This window comes from Patiria miniata, unplaced genomic scaffold (genome assembly GCF_015706575.1).
Source record: "Patiria miniata isolate m_02_andy unplaced genomic scaffold, ASM1570657v1 HiC_scaffold_2, whole genome shotgun sequence".
NCBI classification, from domain to species: domain Eukaryota; kingdom Metazoa; phylum Echinodermata; class Asteroidea; order Valvatida; family Asterinidae; genus Patiria; species Patiria miniata.
The window spans coordinates 5,997,905-6,010,672 of NW_024037058.1; the positions used below are offsets into that span (position 1 = coordinate 5,997,905).

A 12,768-nucleotide genomic window follows, 5' to 3' on the forward strand; every position below is an offset into this window, starting at 1 on the left:
CTCCTGATTGACCGCATTTGAATATTGTCAACATGCTCTCAAAATATTTTGAGTATGTAACTATGAGCTTAGAAAATTAGTCAGGCTTGTTTGGGTCTAGTACCATGTATTGCGAGCAAAAGAAACCCAAACACTACAACACTGTTTAGTCAGCTTGAAAATTTTTCTTTTTTATCATAACAAAAAAATGTAGCAAAAAGAAATCTTTTGTGTGTTAAAGATCGCCTCATGGGGTTTTATGTTCAGTATTTTATTGTCCTGTGAAAACTTCAAATGTCTAGAAATCCTAAGCGAAAAAGTGACACATGAATGATCAAAATTTGTTGGCACCTTAGCAACCACTTTACAAGGGAAAAGTCAGAGCATGGAATTGTTTTTCCAAACTGAATGTCTAGCAATAGCATTTTTAGGGCATGCTTATACAAAAAATATTGAAAGTAAATATTTCTTTAAATTATGGGCGTAAAGACAGTTAAACTTGACATCTAACAAGTGGAAGAACTGATATCGTATGGTTGCCGAGGGTGCAGTCAAGTACCCACCATACCTATAGATAACTTATCAATATCGCACATTCTATGGGAGTGAGACGTACGTGATCTGGAACTTTCTTAAGGTACCAGCGGTGTAACTAGGGTTAAGCTTCCAGTGGGGCAGCTGGGGGGTTCACCAATTTTTTTTTTGAAAGGGGAGGGGGGCAAGGAAGGTAACATATTCATTTGTTGTGTGCAATTCAAGATTTCAAATGGAGTGTGGGGTGGGGGGGGGGGAGACACGTGCCTCATAGTTACACCTTTGAAAGGTACACAGAAATATGGAATTCTAACATTACATCCGGTTTAACAGTCCCTTTCATATTACAATTAGCACTAGTTACGAACCAATAAAAGGTGTGAATGGTAGCAACCCAAATTGCCTACTGTTGCAGTCCACTCTTTTTTGAATAAATTGAAATACCAAATGGTTTTGTAGGAATGAAGCCTTAACACTAGTCTGAGTATCACCCGTTGTATCACTCTCTCTGTCTCAAGGTCATGTTCGCGAAACACGTAACATATCGTTACAGGCCGCGTGAAACAGCCTATTTTTGCAAACACAATTCACGATGTAAAAGCACAATAGATGTCATGTCTAGGTTTTATTAGATGTACATGACAATGGGTAAATGAAGACCCGACATAAAAGGCGCCTGCTGAATGCTCTCAGGGTCGAGACGCAGTCTGGTTTTGCATAATAATCGACAAATTCTCAGATATCATAGACTCTTCCTGTGCAAAGGAATTTTCCATATAGACTACCTTAGCAGCCAACCCCCCCCCCCCTGCAATTAAGAGCAATTCACAATGCAGTGTGAGTGTGCTAACTAGTCTTTGCCTCAAGAGGCCACTTTTCAACTTTTAAAGTATACTAACTTCTACAAAATGAACTTACCAGTACATAGAAGTACATTGGGGAATCTGTTCTTGTTTTTGCAGACAGGTTTCTTGGCTTCCTCACAGTTGACTGCCACTGACATTTCATATAGCACCTACATTTCAAAGTGAACAAATTGACAAGACAACACACATTACATTGCATTTTCTCTTTCTAGCTCGGACTGCAATTACAAATCAAGTTATCTTTGGCTGACTTAATCGTTTGCATATTCATTCTTCAGCAAGTGCATGGACAACATAGCCATACACCAGTTTGGCAGAAATATAGAACTAAGTCTGACTCAGACTGGAGTTTAATTTACGCTGCAAATTCTGAGACTGAACTTCAAGTTACAATGGCTAATGACTCAAACTCGGCTCTCATGACTCAACTCATGACTCAGACTAGACATCACAGAATTGTCACTAGTGAGACAAATTTCACTGACTCGACGAAACATTTTCGGCAAAACTGTCTCGTAATACATTTAGCTAGTGCTGATCGAGTGCAAAATTTGGTTTGTTGTCGGTAACAATTGGTTAAAAAGAAGCCCTTGTATTCTGATACATTCTGCTTTGCAGATAAGAAAATGGGAAAATCCGATAACCTCACTTGAAATTCTATAGACTACAAAAATTCATGCCATTTTGTGGAGACTTTTAAAGCTGTGAGTTCTTAAAATAATCACTGAGCCAAAGTTTTACCCCAACTCACCTTGAATTCCTCCACAGGGTCTTGCTTGTCTATCTGTTTTTGCAGTGTGGTAATGGTGTTCGGTAGTGACTGACCCAATAAGCACCAACCTTAGCTGGTCTGGTGAGCGTCATGTGTCGCATCTCGGCATCGCTGACCAGGCGGTCTTGGTCCTTCTAGAGGGGATGTTGGTGTCGGAACCGTAGGAGCTGGAATTATCATCATCGCTTTCGGGGACATGGGGTTGGCCTGGGGGAAAGGATAAAACATCAAATTTTACTAATACAATACTGTAAATAATGGTCATCCATGTTCATTTTCGTAAGCATTTATGCTGTGTTTACATGTTTAAACATTTAGCCAACATTACACAAAGGCTGCTGCTGACAATGCCAAGGACTCATTTTATAATTTATTATCTCCTGGATCAGAATCTCCTTGTCATTCCTCAGCAGAGTTGTAATGAGTCACTGTTTTTTTGTGACTCGAGTCGAGTCAAGTCATTTTCAAGAAGTGAATTGACTGAGTCGAGTCGAGTCATTTTAAAGAAGTGACTTGAGTCCAGTCCAGTTATAGGTCCAAAAGGTTGAGTTGAGTCATTTCAAAAAGTGAGTCAAGTTGAATTGAGTTAATAGGTCAACAAGGTTCAAGTCGAATCGAGTCGAGTCAAGTCAAATACTTATAGCCAATTTAGTCAAGTCAATTTGAGTCACGAATATCTGAACACTATTTAACAAAGAAAGACAAGTCAAGTCAATTTGAGTCACGAATATCTGAACACTATTTAACAAAGAAAGACAAGAGAGAAATAGTCACTTGTCTCAATAACAGTCTCGAGAACTGAAACTTTGATCCTTTCTGGTTTGGTTTCAGGTCTAGAATATTTTTTGCTGATGGCTGACGTTAAAACCAAATTGCATTATTCAATGGGGCAGCAGGGGGGTTCCGAGAAGAACCGGTTTTAACTCAACATTTCGGCCAGCACACTCTGTTTGTTGTCAGGAGACCCTCCCCCCAAAAACCTGCAATCTGATATGTCTTGTGGCTGTTTGTTCCGAATGTGATACAACAAACAACTTACAAAGTATCAACACAATCGCAACAAAAGAACATCGCAACAAAAGAACAAATCGAAACAAAAGAACAAAAACAATGGCTGTTTTGGTAAGAAAACTCCTTCATGTTCTTGCAAGAAACTGCAGACTTTTATCACTGTGTCTTGAAAATCAAAAATCTTTGTCTTAAAACGCAACATCTGTAATAGTTGTTTACAGCAGTGAATTAAACTACATGACAACCACGTTGAAATGGATCTTCTTGTAATGTTATAGTTGGCTTTGCATTTTATGTTTTCCTGAAATTGTATACAGATATTGTGAAACAGAAAGTGGCTCAATATAGTCACTGACTCGGGTTTTAATCTAAGGCCTGATTTTTATTGTGGATTTTGTTGGAAACATTTTAATCTCTTTGGATTTGAAGAGTTGAATTAAATCAAATACTGAATCAAGAATTATTCCATCATTCCATAGTCCAACCTACTCATTTCTTTTGCCCTTCTGTCAATTGGGTGCTTGTCTTTTGTTGTAAAGGGAAACCACGTTTGAATGAATTTTCAACACGTCACTTCTAATCTTTATGTAAGATTTTTATTTTAGGGCAGCTGCAACCCTCTTTTAAAGGCTTATATTTTGGATTAATTTTGTGCACAAACAAATACACAATGCAAGGAGACTCCTTCCTAGCATTTACATTATTGATCGCTATAGGGACAGCTAGGAACCAGTTAAACATACGAGGAGCTAATCAAGGTCTGATGGCAAATCATTCATAATTTGTGGGGTAATTTTTCCAAAACTGAATGTTTGGGGATCAATATTCTCCATTTGATGTATCATGTAGAAGTGAGTTAAAAAAAAAAAAAAAAAAAATCCAAAAAAACCTTTTGTTTCCTTGGTAAAACCTTTGATTTGAAGGAAAAACTAGAAAAGAGCACTCATGTAGTGATGAGTTTCACTATCAGTGCGTTCGATTACTTCCCCCACACTTACTCATGCAAGCGCGACAGCGTTCGATTTACCTCTCATGTGACTTCTCGCGCTTACTCTAGCCTGGCCCAAGTGACCGACTCGCCGAGCCGGTCACTTGGGTAAGTATCCCATAAGGCCATGCAACGTCCAGCGGGCACCTCATCAGGCCGTGTCAGAAACGGCTTCCACAGAGCATAGAGCTACAAACCCGATGTAGCTCTATGCACGGAGCTACGGCTACGAATTATTGTCAGCGCGTCCCCGCATATTAGCTTGGCGTGGAGGCCCTGGACGTGCTCTTGGATGCAGCCTGGGAAAAATACTGCAACCTGACGCCACTTGCGCAATTGTGTACAAAGTCTATGGAGAGTCAAGAAAAAAAAATTCCTAACAAAATTTGAAATATTTTCTCAGTCCCAGATTCATGTCTTATCCTCCTTTTTGCAATGAATGACCTTTATTGAGATGATATATGAAGAAAAAAGTGGCGTCAGGTTGCAACATCCCCCCTCCCGGAAAAGTAAAAAAAGGAAAGAAAAAAAAAGAGAGAACAAAAAAGAAAAGAGGCGAGAAGTCATATTGGTGTAAATTTAATGGGGGAGGGGTAAAATGTCCCTACCCCCCTCTAAAACTGATAAATCGAGAATATGTTGAGAAAAACAGGATATTTTTTTTGGAAAACATGTTTTGCCCCTCTAGAAAAAAATCCTGGCGACGCCCATGTTTCCAGCTCTTGCACGAAACTTAAACCGAAACCGTTCGTTTATTAAGCGCATGTCTGTCATTACGCGAGGAGCCAGGCGGGAGTAAGCTGGGGGGAGCAATCGAAAGCACTGAAGATAACTTTCAGATCCTAATCTAACACATAAGCTGAAAGTAGGTTGACAACAAAGTTGCAATTCTTAAGAACTGTACTCTTGGAAAAGTTTTACTTTAGATTACTTTTGTAGCTCTCATAACAGAAAAATAAAAATTCTTCCATGCTCTCATGAACCTGAATCAATATTGGGCGACAAATGATTGAAAAGTATAATATATAATTAATAATAAAGTCAGTCAATTTTGGAGGGCAGTGCTTTATTCAAAAGTGAACAAAAGATTGCTGTATAGGAAACAAAATTGAAAACGTTTTTTTTTCAGGCAGAAATTTGAAAATAACCAGGGCTGTTTAGTCCCAGAATAGCATTGGTGACTTCTGATTCAATTTTTGAGGGCCGGGGCACCAGGGTCATGGAAACACTGACTGCTATTTATGCACAGGAACCTGCATTGATGTGTGCATAAAAATCCACAAAGTATGTACAAGTGGACTCAGTCCAATAGCTTCTAAAAATAGAACTGGGAATTTACGCACCATGTGCAATCATATTTAAGCATTCATGTACATGTAGAGTGTTGTGCGCCATCTTTCAAAAGGATAGTTTCAAATTTTCCTTTTAAACTAACAAAAAGACTTCAATTCAGGTAAGATACTTCACGTTGTACCGTTGTTGTACTCATATTACACGGCATTTGTCAAGAATCTTGGAATAATTGCCAGTACCGGTATGTGCAGCATTGGTCTTACAAGAGGGAGTAGTCAATGCTCAAATACAATACTCTAGACAAATATGTCCCTGTTTGGTCTACTGGCCTGAGAGGACTAAACATATCCTTGATCCTACATTTGAACCTCAAATAAAAGTTAACGGTTGAACAAAGAACTTGACCCTGTGGCTTCTTTCTGTTTACTATTCTGATAAACCTGTCTGTCAAATTGTTAATATTAACAGCCTATAGACCTTTGGATCCGTTTGATGTAGAAAACAGTCGCATGCTGTGTTTGATTTTACTCGTACAGCACGTACCACAGCGCTACATAAGTGGACTCCAGGGACTGCAAATAACTGAACTCAACATCATGTGACATGGTCCATGTTGATACAGAGGGGCGTATATGTACAGTAGATCGCCATCTTTGTTCATTTCAACCATTGCCGTAAGTGACATCAGAATGGGCAGATAGCAATGGCTCATTTCATGTGTACCTGAAGGTAAGGTTTTTTATTTAATGGGTCTACCTGTAAGTCTATCTACACATTTGATATAAATCAACAGCATCACATTATCTCGTATGAAGGCCATGTACATGTAAACTCGGTATTTGCCAATTACAAGTGTATACGTATTTACTGGAAATTCAGGTGGATCCATCAAACCTGTTAGAATACAGACATGTGGAATACATGAATCTCCTTCTATTCACGACAGAAATAAGTGACACGCATTGTTTGTACTTACAGGCAATCTTACAAAACAAATGTTAGGCCTTTAAGAAGATTCAGCACAGGTATAGCTGAGTAAATTACAAAAAAATAATAATATAACCAAAAATCAAAACGATGGAAGGCAAGTCTTTTTTTTCTGAAGTTAGTGCACTTTTCTTACAGAAAAGTGGACTTTATTGACAAGCCTTCAATTGAAATATTGGCCAGTTAAAGTACTTGAAATATATATTTTTTTCCGATGCAGGCAATATTGGGTTGCAGAAACTCCGGCGATCATGAAGTGTAGGACCCCTGTTTTGTTTTGATCAAATTAGAGTCAAGAATGTTTTTATAGCTCAAAAATCACATTTACAATCAAAAGCAGTCTTTTCTCAATTCTAATGACACCTGTTTTGCAATTTTGAACAGTTTCTTGGGGTAGAAATCATGATTTTCCTGCGTGGTTTGTGCCTTGCGATTCAGCGCGCCGTGCGTGCTCACAGTACATAGCGCGCTGAATCGCCATCTTTATTTTTGGGGCGTGTGTAGTCGTTGCGCTGTCATCGTCATTTTACCCCCAAATTTCACTCAAAAAATCAAAATCCTGTCCTCTATCTATGACATACCTGTTCACTGAGAATGTCGTCAACTAGTTTGGTACAATGTAGGTCCAATAATTTTAAAGTGGATTTTGTTCCCTTGCAGGAACCAGGCCGTACACTTTACAATCGCCGTAACTCCTGCCCACCTTGACTCAAACCACCCAGCTGACCCAGGCAAGCTCAGAGGTGGAGTGATAAGAAGACTGCACTACTAAACAGGGGGTACTGGGTTCGAGCCCCACCTAAGTAACAGTAAGACTTACCTTTCGTATACAAGTGCCCCTTTTACACCAGCATTTAACCCCCCCCCCCTATTTGTAAAAGTTTTTTTTTTTTAAATAGGTGCCTTTTTTTTTTTTTAAACCAGTGCCCTTTTTGTTACCAGCGGCCTTTTACGAGTGCCCTGTTTGAAATTTCACGCAACCATAGGCGATTGTGCCATCCTGACAATTGCCACATATTATCCATGATCGTCTGGTTTGAACAGTGCCCTCATAGGAAGATGGTACTAGCCCCCACTCCCTATTTTTAAATTTACCAAGTTTTTACAGTGAGTGCTCTTTTCATGAACTTTTTACAACACCGAGTATACAGTGTTTATTAAAATACGTCAGTGAGGGCAAAACCCAGTATTAGAAAAAATATTCTATTTGTCGTGAACTGTTTCATTCAGACCTGAAGCCACATCCTCATAAAGTCAATGAAAAGTCATTCTTCGTCAGGTCAACTCACAAACTATTTATATTAAAAACTGTGGCAAAAGGCATTTTTTGTCAAAGTGTAAAACCTGTCAATTGTGACCTACATTTGTTTGACTTGTTATGAGTTTTATTACAGTTTTCCTTAGGCGTAGAAATGTTCCATAACAGCTGAAACGAATTCTTTAATGTTGCATTTGTCAGGACAAAATATATAATTATGCTCTTACATTAAATTAAAGGGAATATACAACATTTGCAAACATCAAAAAACAAAACTACCAAATTATTATGAAATACCTTACTGCACTGCTAGTGAATGACAGTCTAAAGAATCCTGTAAAATCATGGCACATGCTGACATTTTCAAGAAAAGTGGTATTTTTGTATCGATTTCCAATGCAGGTCGACTGACCAGCATTGGACAAAACTGACTCTTTTCAAACCCCCAATTTAACAGATTTAGTTTGCAATCAATTACACTCCTATGAATGGGTACAAGCAAGCTAGACTGGTTCCCTGATCCAATTCCCTGACGTCTATAAATTGCTCGATTTCATCATTTTGGGTCGGGGAACCAGTCTACAAGAACAGGATTGTTTTTTGTGCTTTTTCTAGTATCTACAAACACAAAACTTAAAACAAGTCAACATAACAATATTTGCTACAAAATACTAACCACCAAATACATCCATTTCAGAATATTACAGCAGAAACAAATGTTGTGTATTCCCTTTAACAAGGTAACCATATATTGTACATTTGTTGCAACTGATTGCTATTTTCTTTTGAACAAAACTAAACAACAGCAGTTTTAAAAGCATATAGCATGTGAATAGATCTTCAATGTGAATAATGTACTTGACAAAAAGTTTTCAACTTTACATCTGACCTATTACAACCATATCATCATTTGAAGTTTGAATACATGTAATTCCAAACCTTTTATTTGCAGGTTAATGACCATCCTATCACACAAAGCCCAACAGTGAGGAAGGCATCTAATGTTACAGTTCAATCAGTGTTGGAGAAGATTAGTGTGGATCATCTGGAATGCTCCATCTGCACCAACCGTTTCAGGCAGCCCAAACTGCTGGACTGTTTGCATTGTTTTTGCCTGTAATGCCTCCAAGAGCTCAGACAGAGCCAAGATCCTAGTGGTACAAAGCTGACATGTCCTCTGTGCAGACGAGAAACCGTACTGAAAGGGTCTGGGGTTGCTGATCTCCCTAATAAATTTGCATTCAGTGCCCTGGTGGAGGAAGTTACAATGCAGGAAAAGCTACTGGAAGGTCAAGGGTCAGAAATCAAATGTCAAGCCTGTGATGAAGAGAATCAGGCTGTGTCAAGATGTATGGGCTGTGATCATTTCCTGTGTCAAGAATGTCAAAAGGCTCATGAACGTCTAACCCTAATGAAATCTCACAAAATCTACACATTGGCTCAACTTCGATCAGGAGAGATAGTCTATAAGAGTAAATTAAGAGACGAAGTTCCAAAATGTTGCAAGCATCCAGATCAGAATCTCAGTGTCTACTGCAACTCATGTGAGCAACTCATATGCACAACTTGCTCTGTGCTTGATCACACAAAACACTCACTCACTGGATTACCTGAGGCAGTAGAGAAATGTAAGAAGAAGGTCACAGAAATGGTCCAAAAAAGTGAGAGAAGAAAAACACAATTGAGCACCACCATCGAGGAGACGTGCAAATTTCGTAAGGAGCTGGACACCATGTTTGCGAACTCCAAAAAGAAACTCTCCAAAAAGGCTCAACAGGAGATTACAAAGGTCAAACAGGAGGTTGCAAAGATCCAAAAGGAAGAACACAAATTGATGAAAGAGATGGACAGGATTTATCAAGAAAGAGTAAAAACGTTTGAAGCTGCTCAAGCTAAGAACAAGAAAGAGGTGACACAGACACAGCACAAGCTGGAGGAGGTGAAACAACTCATGAATCAAGCAAGTTGCTATGAGATTCTTGAACTTCAACAGAAGCTCTTGCATAACCTCAGTGAATTGACAGGGAAACAGCCACAGCAAGTTCCTGACAAGTTGACCTTCATGGACTTTGAAGAAGGTGAAAGGTCACTTGGGAGTCTCATTCTGGAGAAAGAGCCAAAGGCTACAGCAAAGCAATCACCAAGACCTGCAAGATCATGTGTGAAGGAGAAATGGGAACTGAAGACTGATGTCAAGAACTTTGGACTTAGAACATGCATATCACGTGTTGCAGCACACTCTAGCAATAATATACTTGCACTACATGTAACCAATATATTTTTTTTAAATGAACATGCACTATTCCCAGTTTCAATTCCAAATAATCACCAGGAACAATCTCCTATCCCACAAAGGCTACAAATCAATGGCCTCACTGATGATGTAAGCTGTATTGCAGTGAGCAAGGATGACAAGCTCCTTGCTCTAGATGGTCCAGTAGTCAAGGTCTTCAACAAGCAACATCAGCTCCTCCATCAGTTCACACCAGGTAGAGGGTCAAACAGCTACCCAACATGCCTTGCAGTGGGTGACAGCAATCTGATAGCAGTGGGTCATGAAGACGAGGCGGAGATATCTCTACACAACCCAGATGGATCCCTCATCAGGAGACTGCCTGCTCCAATGATTAGAGGTTTTCTGACAATGTACATGTACAATCATCGGCTTATTTACACAAACAAGTTCAAGAGAAGGTTGGTATGTGTAGACTACTATGGTGCCAGTGTATTCTCAGTAGACATGACCAGCAACATGCAGATGGATGGGTACCCTACTGGTGTGTGCTGTGACAGTGATGGCAGCATCTATGTTGCTGTGCATGGAAATCCAACAGGTGATATTCTGCATTACAGTCCTGATGGCAAGTACATTGGTTGTGTGATCAAGGACTGTGGTGATCCATGGGCCATAACAATCACATCAGATGGTGATCTGGTAGTGGCTGCAGGAGAGTCTGTAAAGGTCTATCACCGAGTGTAAGGACATATAAATTAAACTGGGGCTATCCAGCGTATCCACCAACCACGTCCATCAGACATTGAATATTGTTAATTATCACTGAAAAAGAACCTTAAAGTTCATTCCCTTGAATAAGGCATTGAAATAATGTATATTTCGTTTATTTCTAAGGTATTTGCTCTCCGTACGTGTTGACTCTCATACCTCAACCACTTCCCCTTTAGAAAATCTTGGACTTCGACACCCAGCCCACTTCCTGCAAAATCTTAGATCTGCCGGCCCAATAATGAGAGCAAGGAGTGACCCTTCACACTGTTTTCAAATAGGGCAGATTGCACATTCTAAAAATATATAAAAATGAGAGGGAAAGCATTACCACGACAGGGCAATTCAATTTTCTCGGATTCATCTCAGCGAATGCAAAGTCAATGCATGAGGTGTTTTCCCAAGTATAAGATACAACCCTGCTCCTTTGTGAAATGTAAACATTTCCTTAGATTTTGATATTCGATATTTCAATTATTGGCAACTTATTTTCAAAGAAAAAAGATTTTGCACCTCCGTGTACATGTGACAAAAGTAAATTATTCAAAAGCAACTGGATGAAATATGTGTGATTTTGAACTAAAGCGATAGTTTAAAAGTAAATCATATGCAATCCCTAGGTTGTCTCTTTCACAGTGCTTTCTGAGTGCCTCATCAAATTAATATCAGTTTCATTGCATTTACAACCAAGTTGAAAATGAAAACCTTGTGCATTCTACTGCAATGATACATGGATGTTTGTAAATGTGGTTGGTATGATGGATGTACTGTACATTTGTAAATTGAAATCTAGTTTGTAAGCCTTTGTTAAATGGCGTTTTTAAATACTACAATAGAAGATGCATTGGAACATTCTATGAATTTGGGGTCCACTTTTTCCTGTCCCTATACGTCTGGCATCTACGATTTTGTAATTGAAGATGCACTCCTTTATGTGTGTACTCTTTCCACCAAGAATGCTTCTGTGAATCAAATGACCTACTCAACAAATATTAATTAGTTTGAAGTCATTTTTAATTGCAGTGAATGGCAAATGATAAATTTGGGATGTGCAGAGACAGGAAAAATGTCCGACTTTGGACCCTAAATGTATAGAATGACCTACTTATGAGAGGTTCCTTATCACTACAATAATAGTTTAGTTTATTCCATAAATGATTGAGGCTTTTACTTCTTCGACTAATCATTGATTTGCTACATGCTGATAGACCAAGTAGTTTAAATGAAGCAATGAGCATTTGCTTTAATTACAGAATATCTCTCCAAGAGAACGCAGCTTACATGACAACAATGCCATTTCGACAAAGATCCAAAGTCTGTTATTTTACCAATCAGCATCTGGAACTTTCTAAAGGTACCAGCAGAATAACTAGGGTTGGAAGGTTTTTGTAAGTAAAAGGATAATTTTATTTTTCATGGACTTTTGTTTTTTCAAAGACTTTGGAAAAGTAGTTTCTATTGAAAAGGTGGATACAATGAAAATGGAATGTCATCGGCGTTTCCTTGAGTGGAAAAGGTCAAGACACACTCAGATTTACAGTATTTTAGGGGGAACACTGGGGCATTGAAAACATCTCAATAGTAAACTGTTTATATTGTGTACAAGCTGATTTACCCGATCATAGATCGGGTAGGGCGTATTTGTGTTGGGGTTGAAAGTGTGGGGAGTTAAATGTAAATGGGGGATTTAGTTGAGAAGACATGTAGCTATAGAAAAGCAATTTACGGTGACGCGATCTGAGGCAATTTCTGACCACGTAAGATAGTAAAACAAAAGATCATCTTTTAAACATCATTTTCGAGTTTGGAGTCATTGAATCAGCTGTTCTGAGCAAAAGAATATTATAGTAGGCTACAATTTTTATTCGGGGAAGAAAAAGTGGGGGTAGGGAACCAAACGATATTGCCCGCTTTAAAATGTTGGGATGGGGGTCCCCCGTCCCCCACCGATTGACGCCGCGCCCATGATAATTATGTACCATGGCATGTATAACTGTCTGTAAATTTTCCCGTTGGTCTGTTAAATTGCATTTTGTGAGGCAGTCGCGTTTGCTAATGTGGGAAAACTGAGTTGAA

At 38.9% G+C, this 12,768-nt stretch overlaps 1 protein-coding gene across 1 annotated transcript; it reads left to right on the top strand.

Moving 5' to 3' along the window:
* The first annotated feature begins 3,261 nt into the window (after positions 1–3,261).
* LOC119726878 (protein PML-like) lies at positions 3,262–12,284 on the top strand. Its single transcript, XM_038198731.1, is given in 2 exon segments — positions 3,262–3,273; positions 8,641–12,284. Coding segments are annotated over 2 exon segments (2,040 nt in total). The 3' UTR covers positions 10,669–12,284.
* The last annotated feature ends 484 nt before the right edge of the window (positions 12,285–12,768 follow it).